Genomic DNA, 25,211 nt, shown 5'->3' with positions numbered 1-25,211 from the left:
CAGCTTTGACACTAATTTATTTAATTCAGTTTGATTTCATGAGTTAGATGATGTTTTAATTCCTCAGAAGTCTCAAAAGCATGAATGACAGAGAAGTGAGCAGGATGTGCCATCCCAAATTACCTATTATCTGCAACTCTGATCCCAGAAAATTTTTGTTAGAAAAAAGGTAGCATATCTGAGGCAGAAGCACTCTCCTTTTCTTGACAGCTAGAATCTGTAAGATTCTTTCCCACAATCATTAAACAAGTTGCAATATCCTTCATAATGTACAATATAATTAGTAGGATTGATGTCTGGTCCTTTAAGTGCATATAATATGCAGACAAGCCTGAAGCATTTTGCACTAAGGTAATGCAAATTGATTTTAAAATTTGTTCATAAATTACTATGTTTAAAAAAATTTAACAGGAAAATTTTACTGTGAGAGATGACTTGTCTTAATCAGCTTGGCCATTTTTCTAGTCATCGTGTTATATTCCAGATAAAGTATATTACTGAAATAAGTAGTCACTGAAATGTATTTATCGTGACATTATATTAACAATCTTAGCCTACACTTATTATAATGGCACCTTCCTGAGAGATAAAAAGAAGAGAAATACCAGGAAAACCTATAACTATATCATTGAAGAATCTCACTCCTACATACTTGTTTACCTTCTCTTTTTCTGTTGTTTTTTGGTTGGTTTTTTTTTTTTTTTTTTCCTGTAGGTTGTGACCTCATCCCAGTCCAGTATCTCAGATGGGGTGATCCTGAACCAATTGCAGCAGTTGTTTTTGCATGTCTGGGCCTGCTGGCCACCTTGTTTGTTACAGCTATATTCATAATGTACCGTGATACTCCAGTGGTCAAATCATCCAGCCGAGAACTTTGCTACATCATTCTAGCTGGCATCTGCTTGGGTTACTTGTGTACTTTCTGTCTCATCGCAAAACCTCAACAGATTTACTGTTATCTTCAACGAATTGGCATCGGCCTCTCCCCAGCTATGAGTTATTCTGCTCTAGTAACTAAAACCAACCGCATTGCAAGAATCCTGGCTGGAAGCAAGAAGAAGATTTGTACAAAGAAACCCAGGTTCATGAGTGCCTGCGCCCAACTGGTTATTGCATTTATCCTGATATGTATACAATTAGGCATAATTGTTGCTCTCTTTATAATGGAGCCACCAGATATAATGCATGATTATCCAAGCATCCGAGAGGTCTACCTGATTTGTAACACCACCAACTTGGGTGTTGTAACTCCCCTTGGATATAATGGATTATTAATTTTGAGTTGCACCTTTTATGCATTTAAGACAAGAAATGTCCCAGCTAATTTCAATGAAGCAAAGTATATCGCCTTTACAATGTATACCACCTGCATCATTTGGCTGGCTTTTGTGCCAATATATTTTGGAAGCAACTACAAGATAATCACCATGTGTTTCTCAGTAAGTCTGAGTGCCACGGTGGCACTCGGCTGCATGTTTGTGCCCAAGGTCTATATCATCCTTGCTAAGCCTGAAAGAAACGTACGCAGTGCATTTACCACATCAACCGTAGTCCGCATGCACGTAGGGGATGGAAAGTCATCTTCAGCAGCAAGCCGCTCGAGCAGCCTGGTGAACCTATGGAAAAGAAGGGGATCGTCTGGTGAAATCCTTAGGTAAAGTTTCCTAATGTGGGAGTGTGGGGAAGAAATTATGGTCTTCTAAGAGTTACGAATAGCGGAAGGACAAAGGGAAATAGGTTTATTTCCTTTGCCTCTGCACTGGGAGAGGAATTAATCCTCTCTCCCACCTTTGTAACAGTTTGGGGTTTGATTTAGTTAAAACGCTTGTGCAGAAACAGGGGACAGAGCAATGGGCAAACAATTACAAGGCTGGAAGTACTGGCTGTGTCAACTGTAGACTTATTATAAGGAGGGAAACTAGATCTTAGGAGGGAAAAAAAAACCACAAAAGAATGAGAATTATAACTCATTGCTTTGTCCTGAATGCACCCATTTACAGTCTCTTCCCCTTAAATGAATTGCATAGTGTCTGTACTTTGCCTCTAGTCACAACAGTAAGACAACAGGGTTGCTACTAGTGCTACATAAACTAGGTGGAGTAATAAACACAAGTGATATCATGAGCAGCCACTCTCAGGCATCTGAAGATTTGTTTCATATGACTCTTCTGTTATGCCTTTTATCTCCTATTCCCTTGATTTTCCTTTCTTGCACTATCTCTTCCTGTTTCATTCTTTTTATCCTCATCTATCTTCTCTTCTTCACTTTTCTTGATACCTTTTGCTGTGTTCATTCCCCTAACTCCACCAAATTCAGATGCTCACAGGCCCTGCTTTTGCTACCCTCCCATCACTAAACAGATGCTCCCCTGTGAGATATTTTGGTTTCTTCCCAAAGAATTATTTTAATCCAGTGATCATGAAGACAACTTGCATGTTCATTGTATAAAAATTACAGTAAGTGAAAGAGAAAGGAGAGCTGTGGAGTACAATAGTGTTTTACTTCATAGACAGAGTGTGTAGAATTGCACCCAGCCCAGCAGTTCATTTTCATCTTTTGATCCCTTTCACCTTTGATACGAGTGCTATGGGGATGATTTGGGTTATTTAACTTCTGGCATAAACAAAGAATGCTGCCTGTATGAAAGTGCAGAGAAATGGGTTTGTCATTCCTCAGCTATGTGTGTCTAGCCTGGAAGTGACTAGTAGCCAGATTTTCCTCCTCACTGAAACACACATGGATCTTAGGATTGATAATACAAATATTTCCTGACATGCCATTGTTCACACTGTAATTGGCATGGAACGAGGACAATTTATACTTGCATCTTCGCGTGAAGCACAGTTTAGACTTGAGGGAGGGTATTGCTAGTAATACCTGCAGGACAGATTATGCCAAAGTGATGATTTGTTTCTGTCAGTTTATCACTAATGCTTCTTTTTCAGTGACTTTGAATTGGTACAGAAATGACCAGTCTTATAAGAATTTTATACCTATGTTCAGTTAAGATGGTATCTTCCAGTTTCTTTCCAGGTGCAGAGTAGGATGCTATTTTAAAATAATAAATCCTTTATCAGCTTAAGTGATGGTTACCTGCAATGACCTTTTCTACAGCCTCTGTCTGTATGCCTGAATGACCTGAGGTGTTCAGGTTAGAAGCCCTACAACAACTTCTGGGCCTGCTAAAAGAAGCATTCTTCATAACGTGTCCTTAATAGGAGGGCATTCCTCCTCTTTGAGATCATTATTATTTTCCCTCACTTTTGCTGCAGAGCTTATTTGCCATCTCACAGCTTTTTTACTCAACAAGATGAAGTTGTAGATGACAGGAAGATCTTGGGTTTGGCATTCATTAAGGCCCGGTTTTGAAAGATATTGCTCTAAATCTTTGTTTTGTTCTGAAAAGTAAGGAGTGTACCCTGCTACTAAATACCCTAAAAGACAAGGTGTATTCTCTTCTTTTTGAGGACTCCGTTTCCATTTCTTTATATACCTCAATGTGTAGATAACACCTGCAGTAGAGAGTTATTAGCAGAATGTAATAAATAGATCATCATCAACAATGACTTCTTTTTCAATAGCACTGTCTTGGAAATGTCTTCAATCCTGAAACACATTGAGAGTGCCCAGTATGTGTGTGTAGGAATGAGAAAGGCAGCTCAAAGCTGATATATTGACTTATTTCCCTAGATATAAAGAACTATAACATTTCATTTGAAATTTGGAGGAAAAATTTCTATGTCATCAGCAGTGTTCATCAACACATAAAACCGCAACAAAAGACACTCCTAATCCATGTGTCTGATTCCTCAGCTGGCTAAACTGTGCCAGTGCCAGTGAGTTCAGCAGTGCTCAGTCAGTGGGTGCCTGAAGGCTCTGGGGATCCAAGGGCAAATTGGTTCCATCAGTCATGGGAAATTCTCTCTAATCAATGCCTATTTAGTTGCATGAAAGAAAACAAAAAGGAGTCCTGATATGGGCTGAGTAAATGTAAAATGCTGCTCAGAACTTCACCTATGTCTGTTACCATCTCCAAAAAAGAACAGGAAACCACTGTCAGCCTCAGTTCTGCTTACTGTAGAGCATAAACAAACAAAGCCTGACCATTTTAGTTAATATTCAAACATTTATTTAATAAAATATTTTTGTACACAGTAATATGTTTCAAGGTATTACTCAGTACGATGCTCAAAAAACTTGTTTGCATACTTACTCAAGTAAACACTGAAGTACTCAGAATCACAGAAAATATGCACTAGAGCTACATGCCGTTATTTAAATAGCTCAGAGGGGTTTTATTTAAAAGAGAGTGAGTCACTGTTGAATTTAAAGAAACATGCTATTTAAGTCACCAGTGTATAGAAGGGCCCCTATCATTAGCATTTTGCTTCTTGACACTAATTTATAGCACAGTGTAGTATTGCATCAAATCATTGTCAAACAGATAATGCCAATTCTCCATTCAGAGCTTTCACATCAGCTGCAAAATGACAGATAACAAGACTGCTTTTGCCTAAATAAAGCAATGCATCTGTTAGAGTCCTAAATGACTTTTTGCATGGGGTGTTCTTCAATGAAGAGAACACAGGCAAGCTGTGGATATGTGTTGGAATGAATCTTCACGTACTGAAATATGTAGAAAGAGAAAGTAAAACTATTCATTACCTAGTGAAATGAAAACCTTTTCATGTAGGCTATTGTGATTCAGCAGTATTTGCCAAAACATATTCTACCCTCATTTAGATAGGGATATATTTTAATAGGGCTAACAAACCAGACATTATCAGAAGTGACTCCACAAAGAAGGCGGCTGAATACTACATAGCTGGAGTCAAAGCCACACAACCTGTGTAGAGAGGCATACAGACCTTCTGCTTCCGGGTACCTTACCAGTTAGTTTCATAGCAACTTGGAAGGCCATAAATAAATTGAGCAAATCTTGCCTTAAGGTTCCAGGAATATGCTACTCAGCCCTTTTGCTGTCCAGAAGAGTCCAAAATACAAGACTAATTTATCCTCTCCTCATTTTCAAATAAAACCATATCCCAGGTAAAGTAAAGACTGTATATTTCTGCTACAAGAGCTACCACTATGATATTTCTAGCCAGGACTGCACACCAAAAGGTCTCAGTCATGATGCTACCTTCACCAGGGAGACGGAGCAGATGTTCCAAAGTTTCTCATGCCTTTTAGTATCTTAGCCCTGGATTCCACACAGTAATTTAACCACTGTAGGTGTTTATCTCTTCTGGAACACGTCTTTAATTGGCCCAGACTACACATGCCCCATTTTCCAAGCTTACATATACCAACCCTTTGAACACAGGCATCTCCCTCCAACTAATTGTAGAAAAGAGCAACCTGGCATCCTTCTATAGATCAAGCTGTGACCTGGACACAAACAGCAGAGCTGTTCAGGCAGTGAGGTGGGAATTGCTGAAAGAAGAGTGAGGTCAGAAAACACCATTGCAACCCCAAGGTAAGGCTCTCTGCCTGGAGATTTGAGGCTTACTTCATATGCATCCCCCTTTGTTTATTTTTGCAGTAACAGTGAGAGGTAGAAGAAAGGAATTAGGCAGCTAAAGTGGTTTTACCTGCCAGTTGGCCGTTCTCCCTGTGATGATGTAGGACTCATTTAGGTGTCTTGTACCACATTTGCAAAAGGCTGCAAGCCACAAGTACACTCCTGAAACTATGCAAGACAGATCATCATCTTCTAAATGAGTTAGGATCACTGAAGATAACTATTCATAACTATTCTAAAGGACTGAGCAGTACTTTCAATGTTACCCAGGCAGGTAGATATGATCACTGAACAGGAAAGAATCATCACCAGCATAGTCAGATAATGTTAGCCATATTCAAGATGCATTGGATATTTTTTGGTACTGCACATAATTCCTCCATAAAAATGTGAACAATACTAGACAACAGAAAAAAGATGCATATTGATTTCTGCATGTTATCGTAGACACTCATCCACAGCAACTCACAAATCTCACTGAGATTAAAGCTTAATAGCCCAGTGTGACAGTGATGCTTTATTCCACCTGGACTTACCTCATGATGCAGTAATTCCTAAAGATTTAAACATAAACTGTGGCTGTAAAAACAAATGAAGTACTAATTTGTTTTTTAATTTATTATCTTGTCCTCTTAAGAAGGTTGTCTATCACTGTGTGATTGCAGAATTGAGCATTGCTGTGTATACGTCTGCTGAAGTGATAGGACTGACAGCTTTCATTCAGGAGTGGAGAACCTTGCTTTAGTGAACCACAAAAATTAGCATAAATCATTACTATTTTGTTTTCTCTTATTCAACTTAGACAAGGGTGCTCTCACATCCACCTAAGAATCTGGTGCCATTCAGGAGCATTTTTTTCTCCCTCTCAAGTGTTACACGGGTACAGCAATAGCAGCTTGAGGGACCAAGTGCCTGCCTTGCACAGGCATCAGAAAAAGCATTCAGGTGTCCAGGCTCATGTGCTATTAACTGTCATTCCTTGTCTCCTATGAGGAAAACATGATAAGCAAGGTAGAAAAGTAGACTTTTCCACTGGACTGGATTCAGCCCTGGACCACCAGTGGCTACAATTAGTGTTTACATCAGACAGTCCCAAACTGTGCTATAATGAAATATTTTGGAAGCAGGTGTCTACCATCACCCTGTGGGCTTTGTTTTATGCAAGGAACACCTGGTTTCTCCTCTTATCTGTTCTCTTTCCCTCTTATGACTGACTATATCTGTTTCATTACAATTCAAACAGGAGCTATCTTGATCTGCAAAATAAGAAAACTATGCTTGGAACAGCCTAGAAACTGCCATTCATGGTTTTAAAATATTGCAGTCTAAATATTATATCATACATCAGTACATCATATCTCAGCATCAAAATCTTGAGGTTAGTTTTTTCAGAAGCCTGAATTGAAATTTCTCCAAAGAAACCACCTGGGTTTTTTCCCCCCTTGGGAAATTTTTCAAATATTCCTTCTAATTCTGAATCTAATTGAAATTAATTTAAAACACTGAAGAAAGAAGTGAACCAAAAACTTCAGGCTTGAATTAACTTGAGCAGTCTTAACTCTTACACCTTCTTCAACATCTGACTCCTGCTATGCTGCATTATTAAGGAAGCCCCGGGAAATCTTTGAGTTTCCTGACAAATGGGAATCCCCATTAAAATTAAGCTCTGCCACTGTTACACTTACCAAGCCAAGGGGCTCCAAGAAGCAACCCATGCAATTCCTGTTGCCCAGATATCAGTTCTTGGCTGATTGCAAGCCACATCCATAAATAAGTGGATAGACCTGAAGCCATGGCCATCAAGCTGTGATCAAATCTTTTTAGAATATGTCTGTGCGTTATCAGCATGAGGATTTCAGATGTAAATGTGAGAGAATCAAATTCCCTATGCCTCAGGAAGATAAGTTGCCTGAGAGACAAAAAGGGCTGTTATATGACATGGAACTTTCAGATCTGAAAGAATACGGAGTACAAGAAAATCTGGGGGAGTTTTGTGGAAAGCTGAAGCTGGCTTACATTCTTCCATGTGTGTGCACACCCATTGAGAAAGATACTGATCGTGAGTTTCTGCCACAGCGTGTTCTATTGGGACACATTTCTTATAGTACAAGTGCCAATTTTGTCTTCATTTATATGCAGCTTGAACAATTTCTTTGACACATTTTGAATGATGATAAAAGTACACTGCACTTCTCTTCCAAACTAATTTGTAAAAATTTTTACTTACCGAAAAACTTTTTACTTACCAGATGTTGTCAGGGTATTGGCTACAGGTTCATACTCACCATTTTCCCAATCAAAGGGCTGAGATACCCTTGGTGATCTGATTTGTCACACGGTACACTAAGATTAACACTCTATCAGGTCCATTGTCTGGAAAAACAGGGGAAAAAACAACTTTCCCAATCCATAGGATAACAGCCACAGGCTTCATGAAAATCTTTGGTTCTGCAGTTTATGCAGGTAGTTGCACTGGTTTATGCATAGCAATGTGAAACCGAATCTAGAAGAGGTTGTAACCTCAGGATACAGAGCTCAGGACTGGTGGATCACCTCTCATATGGAGTTGCATCAGCAGCCTGTCAGTTATGCCGACGCGGATTGCTCTCCTCCTGGAGCCTGGTGGAGCCATTCTGCTTTGTATAAAATAAACACTGATTGGAAAAGGCAGAAAGTTATTTTCTAGTCTGGTGAAAAGAACAATTATTTTTAATGGCAGAGGAGAGATTCCAGCTTGGGTCTCTTGGACCCCACAAGTGCCCCATCCATCAGGCTTTTATATTAGCTTTACACTAGAAGACCTTTACAATTCTGGTTTTATTTCACTGGCAAAAAAAAAAAAAAAAAAAAAAACCAAAACAAAACAAAAACCAAACCAACAAACAAACAATAACAAAAAAAAAACAAACACTAAAAAAAGGATATTATTCATTATTTGATACCTTTATGTTTTGTAGGACAGAAAAATAATGTATTGGTGACTTTTTATTTTTTAAATAAACCCTTGTGTGTATGGGGATCTAATCAGGTGATAATCGAAGACTGTGAATAGGGAGAACTAATATTTAAGAAGTTATATTATAGAAATGACCAGCACCATCCTTGAACTGTAGCAGTGGCCAGCTTTTAGCCATTGCTTACCTCAGTGCCATAAATCCCAGTGGAAGGTGAAAAGTGAAAGTGCTGCACAAAAGAGGACCAGAGATTACTGTAAGGCAAAAGATGCCACTGAGAAATCATCATGTACCAAAAAATAAGGTAATTTCTACAGATGCTGTTTAAGGGGACCATTGATGACAAATTGCATGTGAGTGCTTAGATGGCTTTGTATTGTGAGACGATGGCAAAACAGTGAGGGTTAAGCTTCTTACACGACACAATGTCATTAAAGCAGGTAACAATTTACACAAAGTGAAGGTTTGGCTCAGTGGGTATTGCTCTTACGTAAAAAACCAAAACCTGGTCACAGTGATACAAAAAAAAAATATTATTTGTTTGCCTTGTAGCCTTGTGAGAAAGGAATTTTGATGTATGCAGGAAAAAAACATTTGACTCTTCAGGGGAAGTCATTATCCTTTTGACTGATTAGTCTGCATTTATTAATGAATCAGTTCCCAAATGGATCATTTGGAGCTATTTTAATCTAATATGCTACAAAAATTTAGATTGAGAGATTACTGAATGGTTTGAGTCCTTCATTTTTCCCTAAATAATTTAGTCTTGGTGTCTTTTTGGACAAGCTTGATACTGTGATTAATTAAACTTCAACTATTATGAAATGACTGAAGAATATTTTATGAAACTCAGTGAAAGTTATTAGGTCTGGAAGATTTTGATAAATTGCTGCTAAAACATTCCATCTGTATAATGAATTTATATTCTTGAATGCCCTGATTACAATGATTTCTAATTTCTATACAGAACTAGTGGTGTTGTTCTGAGTTTTCCCCTCAACTTAAATTTAATTAAAGTACTGATTGACTGATACAAATTGTTTGGCTGCATTAAGTGAGCATATGTATTCAAGCCTAATTTTTTGAATTATTTATATTATTAAGACAGCACCTCCACCATTTTGAACCACATATCAAAGCTGAACTGTGCAAATTAAATTATGCTGTAAGCGGTTCCCTGCTTACTGTTACACAAATACGCTCTAGATTGCAAATGCAGCCTTGCTAGTGTACTACAAAAAAAAAAGAAAGAAATGGAAGGAGCAGTGAAGATGGGACCCAGAAGTTTGGTTTATTTTTTAGGGGAAGAAAGAGCTGAGAAAGATTTTTCTATTTTGTAACAGCCATGTCTACCTCTTTTACCTTTTTTTGTCATCTTCAAGCCTGTCTCCCAAAATTTTGGTGACAAATAAATGTCACCATATACTATATCAATGCTGTCCTTATCGTTCATGCTGAAGAGCACCGACAAGCCATGCAGATGGCATCATGCCCATCAGTATGCATGATGCAGATCCTCTTGCCAGCTACCATCTGACCCGAGCACACGTTTATCTACCAAAGGAACTTCTGGATCTTTCCAGAGCATACTTTGATATAAACAGGCATTGGAATTAATTTGATAAACAGACAATTAGGACACCCTCCTTCCAAGGTCCAAACAAGATATAAGCTAGTCTGCCACTGTTGGAAATACCTGTAGGAATGATAAAGAATGGTAATTGTCCTTGAATACTGCAAGTTAGTGGGCTGGGAGAAGAGCTGGAATTTCAGCTGACTTAGAACTGCATTTGGTTATAGATTTTTTTAATAACTGTAGCTGAAATTCAAAGCAGGTGTCTGTTAAAATATATAAACACAAAACTCCTTTAATTTGCTATAGTTTCAATTATAACATTATATATTGCTGTGATTATCCAGTTTGCTGCCAGTTGATGACTTATTACACAATTACACATTGCTAGAAAAAAAACGAAGTAATTTTACAGTTCACTATCCAGTAATGAGGTAGGAGAAAAAGAAAGATTAAAAATCTAATAAACACTAAAGATGCAAAACATCAGAAAACAAAACAGAGTTAGTATATTAAATATACAGCATAGCATAACAGATCTTGAGTAATAAAAACATTAGAAAAGAGAAACTTCTTTCTCCTAAGTCAGCAAAATTGAAAAATGTCATGTTAAACTAGATGCCAAGGTAAGGCACTGCAAAGTAGGCCCCCATCCATCCATTTCCCAAACCTAGATAAGTTTCTAATATTTAAAATACTCCAGAGGAAATGAGATTTAGCTTCCCTTTTCAACACAATGAAGGAAATAGTGAATTAATTAATGGCACCTTCCTATGGCATGTCTAGTTCTGCAAACCCGAAGGAGAGAGGACAGCTCAGCATGGTGAGTAGAATGGGTAGAACAAGAAGTCCTATGTGAATGAGACCCTATTGTACAAAAATCCTATACAATGTTTTGTCCAATATTTCAGAAATACCCTTTCTGGAAGAAGGTAAATAAACATATTGGTAATATTTTGCTATCAGTCTGATCTTCCCTTGAGCCAGTATAATGTTTTGTATATCATTCCATCAAAAATGTCATTTTAATTCACCAGCTGCAATTACATATGATTGCTTAATTAGAATAAGCTGTAAAAAAAAGATGCACTTGAAAAAAAATAAATTGTGAGTTTGGCTTTAAAGTAATTTTGCTTGTTGAAATTGAGCTATTGAGCAAACAATGTTTATATGCTGACTTTTTTAAAAGGAACAAAAAGTGCCATGCTTAATAATATATAATTTATTTTAGCCATTATATAAATGGGAAAATGTCACACAATAATTTGAAACCTCTTTAAAAATATTCAGTGCAATATGATAAAATGTCAAGATGGCATGATCAGTCTCACGGACTTGATTTTCAAGAACACAGTATGTTTGTATTTCAAAGCAACCCCTACAATAACAACACCAAATATTTTTCGTATTTCATTCTTTAACATTTATGTAGAATTCTTCACACACATATTGTCTTACCTAGTCTAAAGGCCAGCCTTAACTCTGCTGCTATGAAATGCAAGTTCTTCATCATTCCTTAACCACAAGACCAAGTAATATTGCGGGTGAAAAATACTACTTGCACATAAGATCTGACAATTAAAAAATATAACTGAGTCCGGAAAGGCAGATGAACTGTCCAAGTTCCAGGCATAAGCACATTGCAAAGACTCTAACAATGATGGAAAGACAATATTTCATCAATACACTGTAAAGCTTTCTGAATTCCCTCTCCTCTCTTAATTTCACTGTCCAGGGCTTTGAAAAAGTCTTGCTTCAGGTTTATTTCAAAATGGCCAAAAAGAAAGGTTTAGGGTTGAAATTATAGTTATTACCTACTTTGATTATTGTTAAGTTGTGGGAAAGAGCTTGATTCAGAGTTTTAGACAGCTAATACCATTTTCAGTATTACAGACCAAAAATTGCAATCCCATCAATTAAGAAGCATCTCAGGAATTAATCACTGCAATGCTGAAATTAAGTCCCCAATATATAATTACCCGTTGCCCTACAATGAGATTCGGCTGTATAATCACTCTCCTCTTAACTGTTTCTGTGGTAACATTACTTTTTCCACCCTTGCCAGGTAGTTTCATCAGGACATTACTCCTGTGTTGATTAGAGCTACTCTGTTCCTCTGGGGTTAACAGTGCCAAGCACATACTTGGTGCTCATTAATTAATAACTTTTCTGCATGTCAGTAGAAGATTGCATTTGAAATATGGATTGATGACAGCTCTCCATCTCCAACACATCAAATTACATTTGCTTTGCATTGCATTAAAGAAAAAACAAAGACATCCTGAGATAACTTTTAGTTAGTTCAACTTCTTACCAAAAAAAGAAGAGAGAGAAAAAAAATCTTATATCTAAGAGTAAAAGCCAGTTTCTAGTTGCTGGGGTATTTTTTTGGGGGTTGTTTTTTTTTTTTTTTCAGAGGACAGGTTATCTGAAACAACTACTTTTCACAGTTGTAAGCACTTGTCTTTTGGGTAATCTTTCTCAGCCGGTGTAGCTTAGATAGTTTAACAGAATCTGTATACTACTACCCACTTCTATCCATAGACTACATTTCAGGTATTTGACCATACTGCTCAGAAATGTGGGCTATGGCACAACTTCTTGGTATGGCCTGCCAATACCCTCCAGATACACTCCCATATGGAATGGACTGTTGGTCAAGGCATCCAAGACTCTGCATGGAAATCAAGACAGAGCAGGGTCAGGAGAGGCCATAAGCACACCTGGGTCTCACTATAACATGAAGACAGGACCGCCAGGATACCAGCACCTGGTTCTAAAGTGTAGGCATAGTGTAATAAAGACCACATCTAAAGACTATCTGCTTCAGCTCTTTGTCGTTGTACAAGGGCTCACAATTTCACTGGAAAAAAAGACCAAACAAACAAACAAACAAAAGTAAGGATCTACACATTACAACTGGTTTCTAGCAGTTGGATGACTATTAATCTCATTCAGGATGATGATCCCCTTATTTCCCCTTTGTTTCCCACAGTATCCATTAATTTTTGCCGACGAGGAGTTTTGTTGGGAGGTGAAGGAGGCAAGGAAAGGGTCCAGCAGTCCTTCATTCCCGAGCAGTCACACTGGTGTTTCCTGCCATGTATCACATGTACATCAAGTTCACTAAAAGCCAAGGCAGTACAGACAGACATGGTTTCTTTCAGCCCAGGAGGAAGTTTCTTTCTCTACTGATTTCCTCTGGAGAGTGCAGAGCACTGCTGTGTAGGACAGTGATGCAACAAAGTATTCAGCAAATGGACAAGTGCCAAAGTGACTGAATTACTAGGAATTACTTCCCAAATTTCCTGTCAATGATGAACATTTATAAAAAATATTAGTATGCAACATTACGCATTTTTCTTAAGATAACTCATCTCTGTGCAAGAAAATGACACAGCTCATAATGCTACACCCAAAGACCCCAAAAAAACCCACTAGAAATGACTCAAAATCTTTTAAATTCTTAAACAGAATTTAGCAGCTGCCTTTCTGCACAGAAGCAAAGTCTTTTGTCTTTTCTAACTAATACATAGTCCTGGAATTGACAATGAGTCTATTCTTGCAAATACTACTCACACTGCCTCCTCCATACACCAGCTGAAATACCACATTAATTTTCACATTAACATTTTTTATGACAACTGCAAAGAAATGTTTGAGGGTTTTTTCTCTCCTCAGGTTAAATCTTTTCAAGCAATCCTTTGTTTTAACAACCAGGAAGGGGACATTTTTCTAATGTAAGACCTTCTAAGGCAAAATCATGTCTTTTATCTGCTCTGAAAGCTGAACACCTTTTTTTTTTTTTTTTTTTTTTTACACAGAACCTCTGATGTGCGTTTCCAGAATGGTCACCCACAGAACTTTGCAGCTTCCTTGCACTGGTTAGATGCAGTTTTCAGACTAGGAGGGTTGATTAGAGTTTGGCCACTGTTTTCATAATTACATGGATATTTGACACTGACTGAATGGCAGTGGAGCAGTTACTATGATTCAAAGCTTTGAGGTATTCTATGACAGCATACTATTTCTGATGGTGTAATTTTCTTTTGAGTGGATGGAAAAACTCGAGAGATTCATAGTATCTCTCCTCTGATGTTCATGGCAGTGAAACCTATGCTAGTGACTGAGGAATGGGCAGTTTGGGGGGTTTCTTTATCTGCATCACATACATCCTAGCCAGGGGTTCTTCGGGATGGATTTACCAAGGACACTTACCTCGTTTCCTTCTGTTGGCTACTTTTTAGTATTCAGCTTATTGTGAACATTTAGAGTCCCCAAATTCCTTCTCTTAGTCTTGACTTTCTCTCTTTCTGTCTTGTTGGGCACAGAGTACCTCTTTTGGCTATCTGAATGTAACTGTGTTTCCTTCCTGCTCTTCCCAAACTCTACTTCCATTGATGTCTGACACCTCCACCCCAGCTTTATTTCCTTTTCTTTCCTGTGAAGTTTCTAAAATATTCTTTTCCTTTTGCTATCTCTCTCTGTCTACCCCAATGTAATTTGTACAATCCAGTTTGACTTCCTTCGTATTTTTCAGTGAATTTATCTACTCTCTAAGCCCCTCCACTTTTTCCTCTGCTCTAGGAAACTTAATATGTATGTGTCCTGCACGAGTTTCATGCCTCTCTGGGAGCACTCCATATACCGCATTCTGGATGGCCTTAAAACCTTGGTAGCCAGTCCACAAAGCTCCTGTTGTTCCTCATTTCAGTAAGGTTACAATTATAAATGAAAGGACCTCTCTGCACTGAGCACACCTCATTTTACTGTCTCTGGTTCACTCTCAGATTCACGAAGGTTCTTCCTCAATTATTTATGCAATATACACTGCCTCTGAGGATCTACTAAAACTGCATCCAAAGTTTAGCTTCACTTTGTGTGCACTCAGGTTATTTCACTTTTACAGAGTTGTTCTTTTCAAGGTACCTTTTGCTATCTAGATCAGGTCACTGGATAAGCAACCAATAACTGATTTATTCTGTAATACTAGCAGTGTTAAAATGTACCAGCTTCCTCACAGAAGTGTGTTAAATGCCCACAGTGCAGCTCCTCACATGTGGGAATGGGTTATCACAAACTTTTAGAGAAGACTTCTGCAAGCATTTTGCCCAAATTTTATTAAAGCATTTAAACAGGGATTTCAATACCTAGCACAAGAACTTGTACAATGAGGGTGAAATTCACCACCAGGAACAGAGCCAGAATAAGACTTCTTCAATGCTCACGCCCCAGTTAGGTGCTCAGAAAGTAAACAATGACCAGTTCTTATCCTGGTATCTTATCCAAGGATTAATTAGGTCCTCAAGTATTAAAATGTTTATCCAAGTGAATTTTTCATCCAAGTGCAAGGTACAGTATTTAAAACATCCATAGTACTGAACTGGACTCTAGGATTGGGGTTGATTTCTCTTGACCTTATGTCTACATCTCAGCAAGTCACTAGCACCCTTATATTGCTAATGGAGGGAGGAAGGCCCATTGGGGACATGAACTGTGAGCCCACCCAAATGTTATCGCAGCAATCAACTACACCAGTGCTTGCTTTGACAAGCAGAGGAACAAATCCAGTGTAACAGAGATGGAGGATCAGAGAAAAAGATTAAGTTAGGGTTGACAATGTGGCCACCAGCTGATTTCTCACTGATCCTTAATTGAATTGTCAAACTGTTCAGTCAAGCGTTTTCGTCTGACTCCAAAAAATATTAAAGACAGAAGGTTAGCATGCTATTTAGTATGCAGAATTTTTTGGCTCCTCCTATCTATTTATCTATCTATGTATCTATCTATCTATCTATCTAAAAGGAAATGGTGAGCACCTCTCCTGCATAGCCCTGTTTGCTTTAACACAGGTCTGGGATTTTATGCAGTTGTTCCACTGCTCCCACAGCTGCTTTGCACTATACCCCACCACTGCCACCGTAGCATTCATGTGCATGGCCTTTTGCACAGCAGCTGTCACAGAAGAGCTGAGCATGCAATCACTTCTTTCTGTTTGCTCCTGTTGTTGTCGTGATTTATTAGGTACAAAGGCAGGAGACTGGCCCCGCACAAGTCGGAAATAGAGTGTTTCACCCCAAAAGGGAGTATGGGGAATGGTGGGAGAGCTACAATGACCAGGTAAGCAAACAGCAAGTGGCCTTAGGGCAGTGTGATATGTCTGTGAACAAGAGGAGCAGCCCTGGGACAATGCCAGGCCAGATCCTCTGTCTGTAATTCCTGTGCATCCCATAATAGTATGTTTAGAAAAGAAAAAGAAAATAGAAAACACGTGGCCACTGCTGATTTCTGTGTTCCATCTGACCTCCAAAAAAAAACCCCTGCACCATGTTCATTCAAGTGATCCGAACCACGTGTCCTGTGTGATGTTGTTGTAATATGGTGCTCTGTGGAGGAGAAGCCTCACACCAGACTCACTAAGCCAGTAGAGCAGATGAAGAGAGACAGCATTCAACCTTACAATAAGCAGCTCCAGAACTCCTCTGGAATGGTGGTCCCACTACATGTCAGGGGTTACATTAGGTCTAGTCAAAAGAGCTTTTAAAAAGACCAGAGAAAAACTGATGGATGAAAACATTTTCATTATGAAAATGTTGGTTCTTCTCATTCAATATATCTTGTGGGAAAGTGCTGAGTTTTACAGTGGTTTTAAGGAAAGGTTTCAAACTCATTTCAAATAGAGTTCAGAACACATTTTCATAGCTTTCTCCATTTAATTTAATTTATATATTTAATTTCAGATTTGTTTTGACCATTATATATTGCATGACACCATCCACCAAAGTTACAATTTTAATGAATATCAAATACTAAATTTTTTTCAGTGTTTCTGGGATGAACTGTTTCAATATGGCCATATTGATGTTTATGTATTGAAATATTTCAAACCATTTAATTCTATGAAATACTTGGAGATTTCAGCTATTCATCTCATTTTGAGCCAGTCAGATTTCCAAATGTTGAACTCTCCCACAGGACAGAAAATCCATTTCCCCAGACATCTCCATTAATAAATGAATAAGCAGCATGTGTCACAGATGGTTATAAATCTTTCATGAAATAATACTCTTAATAAGCATTGTATCGTTGTTTTACATTCTACTACAAGTTACAAGCATTTTGTTTACCATTTACTAAAAGACCTACTCACTCATTCCTTATTGACCCCTGCAAGGTATTTATAAATGTAACCTTAGAGCACAGTATGACCAAATTATACCTTTACTTTCCCCAAGTGTTAGATGACAGGTGAATTTCACCATTGCAGGAGGGTGTTCAGTGAAACACTTGCACGGTGTTATGTTCCCCTTGGGTACCACAATATTCACTCATGTACATAAGGCTATCAACTATAACACCACACAGCACACACCTGGGGGACTCCTGCTGTTTAAGTAACATCAGGAACATTCATCTTTCAGTCTTGTACAAAATGTATACACGCCTGTTGGTTTGGGGTTTTTTTTGTCAGCTGGGATTCTGTTTCTTGTCTGTGTGTTGTCTGGAATTTTTCCCCCCTACATTTCATTGCCTTCAGTGATATTTATTCTTCATTTAAAAGCTATCTGGAGTCAATATATAAGAGAATTTTGAAGAGCAGAAAAGTACATGTAAATGTCAAACAACTGTATTTTGTTGTACAGTATTCAGCTCTGTTTTGCCTGGCCATATTTATATATTTGAAAAACTTCTTTTTTTATATTTTATATCTTCACAGTGAAGAATCTGTTTGCATTCCAGACTGTAATCGATCTGAGTCAAGTAGAGAGGAGAAAAAGCTTCCTGTTAAAGAGGATGCCCTAACAGTCAAAAAGACTGGAAACTGTGTCAGTCTGATAGTTCCACAGCAAGACTGTCAGCTGCAAGACCTACTCAAACAGTTAAGAATACTTGCTGCTTAACAGAGAGTGCAATTGCATTTGATGGCTGTTTTTGTTATCTCCAGCCACAGTGTCCTGGCCAGTGGTCCTTGTCAAATTTCATGAGCTAAGTAGAGCTACCACTGCATAGCCTGGGAACCTCCCAGAGAGAACCTAGATGTTGCAGAAAGGAAAGTAGGTGCCATTCTCCTGTCTCAGTAAGTATCAGACCAGTGCTAGAAGTCACTGGGATGAAGTGCAGATGGAAAAAGACAGATGCAGGGGTCTGACCATCTGCGAATAATGAAAAAATCCCAATGGGATGAAAAGGTCCCATGATACTGACCAAATCCCACTTACGTACTTTCAGTCTAAAAAATGCTGTGCAATTTCATACTGGGCAGTGCTGTTTAATCCTACATGCAATATTATTTTTGTGTTCCAACTCTAGTGTGGATTTTTTATATTTTTCACATTAAGGCCTAACTATGTCTGTATATTAGAATGGCTTGGGATTTTTCAATATGAAAAGTGACATAAAAATATCAGTAATGGGTATGCTATGTGATACTTTGTAAGGCTGTTTCTGAGTAAGGGAAATTTCTACACCCTACATCACCTGTAAGCATCATTCATACATATCTGATAAAACCCATTATGGAATGGGATGTTTTATGAGGCTTTCACAAAGCAGGCATCACAATTATCTTTTTTCTTTTTTTTTTCCGCATTTCTTGCATCATATCTGCATTTCTGATTAGATTAAATGCAATGAATAAGAAACTGCTTAGTAATTCACAAAAATAATTTTTCTGCTGTTAAGTCCCATGTGCATAAATATCACTGTAATTATTTATCAGGCATACCAAACACCTGAAATTCTTCCAATGGTATACTCTTTGCAGAGGATAGAATTTAAATCAACCCTTGATTATGGAGATATAACTGGGAAAGTTTTTTTCTTTTTTCTTTTTTCTTTTTTTCTTTTCTTTTCTTTTCTTTTCTTTTCTTTTCTTTTCTTTTCTTTTCTTTTCTTTTCTTTTCTTTTCTTTTCTTTTCTTTTCCTTTCTTTTCTTTTCTTTTCTTTTCCTTTCCTTTCCTTTCCTTTCTTTTCCTTTCTTTTCTTTTCTTTTCTTTTTTCTTTTCCTTTCCTTTCCTTTCTTTTCCTTTCTTTTCTTTTCTTTTCTTTTCTTTTCTTTTCTTTTCTTTTCTTTTCTTTTCTTTTCTCTTTTCTTTTCTTTTTTCTTTTCTTTTTTTCTTTTCTTTATTGTGCACTGCTTGTGCTTCTGACCAGAGTCATGAAAGCTGATGGCTCCTATTTTTCCCTGTTTCCATTTTGTACCTTTAGCAAATTATCAGTGAAAAAACACGTTGACTAATCAATGTTGAAAGCATTTTAAAGCTTTGTGCATCAGGAAGCAGAACTCACAGTTCAAGAGGCAACATTGTCCTCTTTGCCTCCTGGAAACAGGATGCTCCAGTGTAGTAGACGTGCTCAGAGATGCTTGAAGTGACATTTTCTCAGACAAGAAGTGAAACCCAGCACTAGCTGCCTTAATTAACAATTGCAATGAGGTCACAGTAATAGAGGAAAGAAGATACATCTGCTATCAAAATCATTTTTGCATTTTGGGTCATAATAGGTGTCCTATAAATGTTTCATTCAGATACCAGAGATTTCAATTCCTGTTCTAACTAGGCATGCTGCTGAAACAGCTGCCAGCATCAGCGTTGCTGGTGGCTGCTCTGGGAGGTCACTGGCAAAGTTTCTGTCCATCAGCTTTCTCTCACCTTGTAGTTTCTTACATCCTTATACATTGAAGTAATTCATATAAATGTCAGCTGTGATTTTCACACAGAAAAGAGGTACCAACAGATTACAGTTTGTGGAGTAACAGAAATAAATGCCCTTGCTGTTGTTAACAGAAAACAACTCTGCAAAATAATCACAAAATATGTTGTTTACTTCTAGAACTTGGGACAGGACAAAATTAATTTTTGCCCTGTATCATTCCTTTTATACCTTTTACTGTAATTTATTTCCATAGAAAAAGCAACATGGGAATAATTTAAGCTAAATGACTAGTGATGTGTCACTGACAGGTTATTTGTGTGTAGCTTTCACCCAAGGAAACAATTCTATAGGCATGTAGAGGTTTCCTTAAAAGCTATTTAAAATGAGAGGAATAGTAACAACATAAACCGTTACAGTGGTAGAACTGCTCTAGTTTAGACACCTTAGGGTTCTGCATCCAGTTTTAGTCAGTCACCCAGTATGTCCTGCAGTCCCAGGAGGAACAGTGGCTTCATACAGGTATATGGGAGTTTGCCACTTCAACCACTTATTTTATTCCAGTGTTTGTAGCATGTTGCAAGTCACTTGCATTCTCCCAGGGATGAACAACTTGGGTCACTACAAGCAAAATGTATATTGATCTGAGATTGTCTCAAGTGGCAAGACCAGAAAAACAAAATAAAGACGTGCCCATGCCAGCATGCATCAGAGACACACACATAGGTCCACCCCTTATGAAGAGTCAGTTCTTAATTAAATCTACAGATAGCACTGTTTATCAATTATATCATTGAGTCTCTAACAAGTTTTCAGCAGAGGAGTCTAAAAGGACAACCACTTCTTACTTTTTATTTTGAATAACAAGAAATCACCTTGGCAGAAAGTTGTATGGACTAAGTACAGAAGTTTATCCTGCTTAATATTACCAGTTGCTTCTGTGGATAATTTCTGCCTTAAAGACAGCAGAAGACTGTCCTTAAGGAACAGGCTTGGTCTGCACAGTGTTGGAGCAAAAATTTAACCACATCATCTTCTTATAAAACAAGATATAGCTTCAAGTTTGAATTCAGCACTCTACTTCAGCCATTGAAACATCTAAGTGTAACTGCTGCCAATTTTAGCTCAAAAAAATTTAGATCAGTCTTGTGAAATATAAACTTCCTTGCCTGGATTTATAAATTAAAGAATTTGAAATCATTCCTTATTATATTAATGTGAGGACAGGTTTCAAACAGATCATGCAGGTCTCCATCAAGTTATTGTCTAGTATCTGTTTTCACTTCTATCATTTTGAATCTGGATTCAGATACTGATATTGGTATGTGTTAAAGAACAAAAATTCCCTTAAATTTTTATTAATCTCTATTGATTTCCCTTGCGTTCCAGTTTCCACTGCTGAATAATACTATGTAGCTATGCATTCTAAGCTTTCTTAGAAAATAATAAATTCCATCATTTTAAACAGATTTTCTTATTTCATTTAAAGATATGAACAAGAGAACAAGTAACTTTTCAGATTACATATGCTTTCAGAAACTCTTAATACTAGTCCCTAGGCACTCATCACCAGAATTCAGTTTAGCAGCTTCAGGTAATTAATGAGAATGGCACCCTTGCTAAAGTATGAGGTTTTAGCTGCTGTGGTTCTTAGGTCCTCTTCTTCTGTTTCATTTCTTCTGCAATTTGAAGGACCTCACAAAACACATTTGCTTTAATAGTATCTGGCTAAAGAAGCCCTGGTGGCAGAGCTATGCACCATCTCATAGATAATCATACCACAGAGCAAGAAATGCTGAAACAAAACTTCTGCTACTACAACCAAAAACGAAGTGATATATTCTAGGCTGTAAAAAGAAATCATGTGTAAGGGGAGGGGAACATTTTTCTTAACACCTAAATGGATAAAAAAGTTAATATCACTTATTAATACAGAACAAAGCCCTAAAGGCAAAACTTAAGCGACTCTTAAATGAATAAGAAAGAGAAGAAAATGAGAAACAATAGTAATTGCTATTCTGTCGGTAAGTGGATAACTATAGCGGAACTATTTGAAATATCAGACACTTAAAAGCTCTCTCATTTATACCACTATCATTTCTTATACATGTTATACCATGGTAGGTCTAGGAGGCTGGGAAGAAGCCTAGCTATCAAAATCAAAGCAGCTTTTAGTAAAGTGACTCAAGAAACAATTAGTATTACTTGTGAGGGAATCCCTCTTGTACATAAAGCTTAACCTAAATAACATATATTGAAATTAAAAAAAAAATGCATAATGGAAAAAGCTTTGTTTTACCAAAAAGGAAGTATTTTGCTAGCATTTTGGATTGGAAATTATGTCAGTGATTGGCATTTACTCTTCTACAGGTACAACCTATACTCTGCTCTGCTCTATTCCATGTAGTGTGCCAGCAGAAAAGCAGAGTGGGGTAGAAAAATGTGTATTCAGCTAAACTTAGCAGTGGAATTCCTTTGGGAGCTCAAAAGTGTAATTATTCTGTTCTCATCTGAGGAAGCCAAAATCTGTGTGCAAGAAAACTCTAGAATTTCACTGACCTAAAGTTCCCATCATCAAAGGGTTATGGCAGAGCTGGGCATAATAAATGCAAACAATTCCATTAGTAGGGATCACAGTCTATGTCTGCAATCTATCTTTATTGCTCTATTTTTAATTTGCATGCATTGCAGTGGTTTCCAGTTAACCTGACAGAGCAGCAAGAGGCAGTTAGAGCAGGATCTTAAAGCATGATCACTGCAATTTATCTGTAACACAGCTTCATGCCAGTATAAGAAAGCAAGTAGTGCTGCTTTCACCGAGGTAGTAAATGATTGCACACCTCCTGGTATAAGAAAGCAAGTGGTGCTGCTTTCACTGAGGTAGTAAATGATTGCACACCTCAGTCCAGCATCAACTTTGTAGTAAGTAGGTGCAGCATGATGAATTGGATGATACATTTCTGAGAAAACAATTTCAATTATTGCTGAGCAAACTATGGGATTTTAACTATAGGGTTCATTCATACTTATAAATTGCTGCTTGCTTCCTACTCAGTTTTTTATATCAAGGAATTTGCAATGAATAATGGTCAAGTCTTTTAGCACAAAATTTACATCAAACAGCCACTTTGTCTCCTTTAGAACCCTAGGATCTCCATGAGAGCCACACATACAGCTTGATTACTCTTGGGCACAGTGCAAAGGCAGTAAACAAGTGCAGCAGCCAAGGCTGATCCAAAACCAGACTGGCATTCAGGGGGCTGGTGACAGTGGCTCTGCTGAAGATTTAACTGTCAGTTGCCCTTGCCAAGGGCTGGAGACATCCCCAGCTTCATCCTTTTCCTTTCCCCAGGCTGTTCACCCTCATATCCCTCCTTAATAACTGTCTCCTGAATGGTGACCAGGGAGTGGCATGTTCCCTTCGCAACCTCTTACAATCTGACCTTCAGTAAACTGAAAATACCTTCACGCATTTAGTGCTCATGTGCAGACTTCAAGCCATAGGGTTTGAACATCTGTACTAAGCCAGCACTTCAGTCAGGAGGCGTGCTACATTTTTCTTCAGGCAAGCTTTTCCATTTGCATTGGCTAAGCCTTCATGTTAATGGCATTTATTTCACGTCTGTGGCAGGCAGGTCTGTCACAGATCCCTCTGAGCTCTGAACTCAGCAGAACTTAAGAGACTCCACCAAGGAGGACATCCAGGACTAGAACTAGGCCCTCTCTTTCTGTCAGATCAAAGTTGTATGTGCTGGGTCACCCAGCCTCCTGGTCCACCTCAAACTCAGCAGGAGTTGGGAGGAGGTGTCTCATGGTCATCATATGAGAACTAGAGGCAAGATCTCACCTGCCAAAGGATCCAAATCTGTTCCCCCTGCTCCACTGTTGGCACTGAGCTCCCACTGAGCTCAAGACAGCACGGCTAAAGAGACAGGCCTCTCAAACATCTAACAGCCACCAAGTACACGCTCCAGTGAGAGGAGCACACAGTCCTCAGAGGCAACAGTTTTCCTCTGGGAAGACGTTAGTGTCAACTCCTGATCAGCTCAGAATTGCATCCGCCAGAGATGCAAAGAGTCAAAGTGATCAGTGCTACAGGTTAGATTTTGCTTTTCCTTCTGGCTTTGACTGAGGTCCAGCAAAAAGAAAGTCTTGTCTGAACAGCAAGTTACAAGCCACCAGCTGTTCTGCCTGGCATTTTGCGGGTAGGTGCATGTCAAGTAACTTCCAAGATCCAGATAACATCCTGGTGATCACTGCAGCAAAGAGGTGAGCCCTTATGTACTCATACAGATCATCTCCCAGTCTAGCCTCTCTTAAAATACCCACTGGTTTACGTTGTGTTTGTCTACTGGATTCTTTCATGCTGCTGTTGGGGAAAGCTGTTGACATATGTAGTGTTACATGATCCGTCGTAATTCCATGTAATGTAATTGTGGATGTGAACCCACAAGAAGGTTTTGTTTATAGTCAGCACACAACTTTTTTTTTTTCAGATGACTGGAAGAGCTATTTAATTGATAGTGTGTGGCAAGCCTCCACATGAAGGCTGGTATAAAGTCATCTGTGTTTAGTAAACTATGTGTCTTGCAAACTGTTCATTGCAGGCTAACGTGTGAGTATATCTATTTCAGGCTTAAAAAAAAAAACAAACCAACCACAAATTTGTGATACTCTGCCAGGGTCTCCAAAGTGGTTATCTTTCCAAAAATCCTAAATGGCTGTGGCAAATGTTTGGAAACCAAACTGAATTGTTTAAAGCTCTGTTGCATTTTATATATAAATCATGCTTATTTGTATGTGAAGACTATGTTTTTTTCTGTTGACATCATTTCAGAGTCATTGTCTGTTTCAGCTAAGAAATTTTTCTAAATGGTCTTTCTTAATCCCAAGAACTATAAGTTAATGTATGTCTAAACACCAGCTTATCAGCCTAAGGAAGATGTGAAAGGAGTAGTTTCATACCAGGTGTTTATAAGTGCCACAACTGGCTTTTTTTAGGTAGCAAGAGGAGAAAAATGAGCAACTTGAATAAAGAGCAGAGTATGAAGAGATCTGAAGAGAAATTACCTTTAGAGGACTCATTTTGCAGGAGAGTGAAGCAAAATGTTTATTGCTGTCTCCAAACTCAAGTCACCATGAGGAGCTGTTTGTATAACTTGTCCGTTCTTTCTTTCTTGCTAGGAATATAGTTTTAGTTGCTAAGCTGACCTGCAATTTTAAAAAAAATAACATTCTTTAACCTAGCGGTGGCTAACCTACCCAGTACCTTGATGAAGAAGTCACCCATTAGAAACCTCTTTCCACCCACAACCAGTATAGCCCCTTTCTGAATATTGCTCCAATACTTCCAAGTAGTGGGATATAAGCAGAATTTTTCCCACCTGTAACAGGCTACACTTCTCCATGTCCCCACCTACACTCCCTGCCCCAGCCCAGGAATCCATGGCTAGCAGCCTACACAAAGCTCCTTGCCACCAAATGCTCCCAGGCCAGCCTACATACCTG

The 25,211-nt window shown here is 38.2% G+C and overlaps 1 protein-coding gene across 1 annotated transcript in view; it reads left to right on the top strand.

Moving 5' to 3' along the window:
- The window catches only part of GRM5 (glutamate metabotropic receptor 5), a 217,074-nt gene that overhangs the window by 174,320 nt on the left and 17,543 nt on the right, over positions 1–25,211 (top strand). Inside the window, exon 6 of the mRNA XM_080375144.1 lies at positions 715–1,654. Within this exon, the coding sequence (XP_080231270.1) occupies positions 715–1,654 (940 nt within the window). The remainder of the gene's footprint in view (positions 1–714; positions 1,655–25,211) is intronic.

This window comes from Falco punctatus (assembly GCF_963210335.1).
Source record: "Falco punctatus genome assembly, chromosome: 2".
Lineage (NCBI taxonomy): Eukaryota > Metazoa > Chordata > Aves > Falconiformes > Falconidae > Falco > Falco punctatus.
This window is presented reverse-complemented; position numbering and strand designations above follow the sequence as displayed.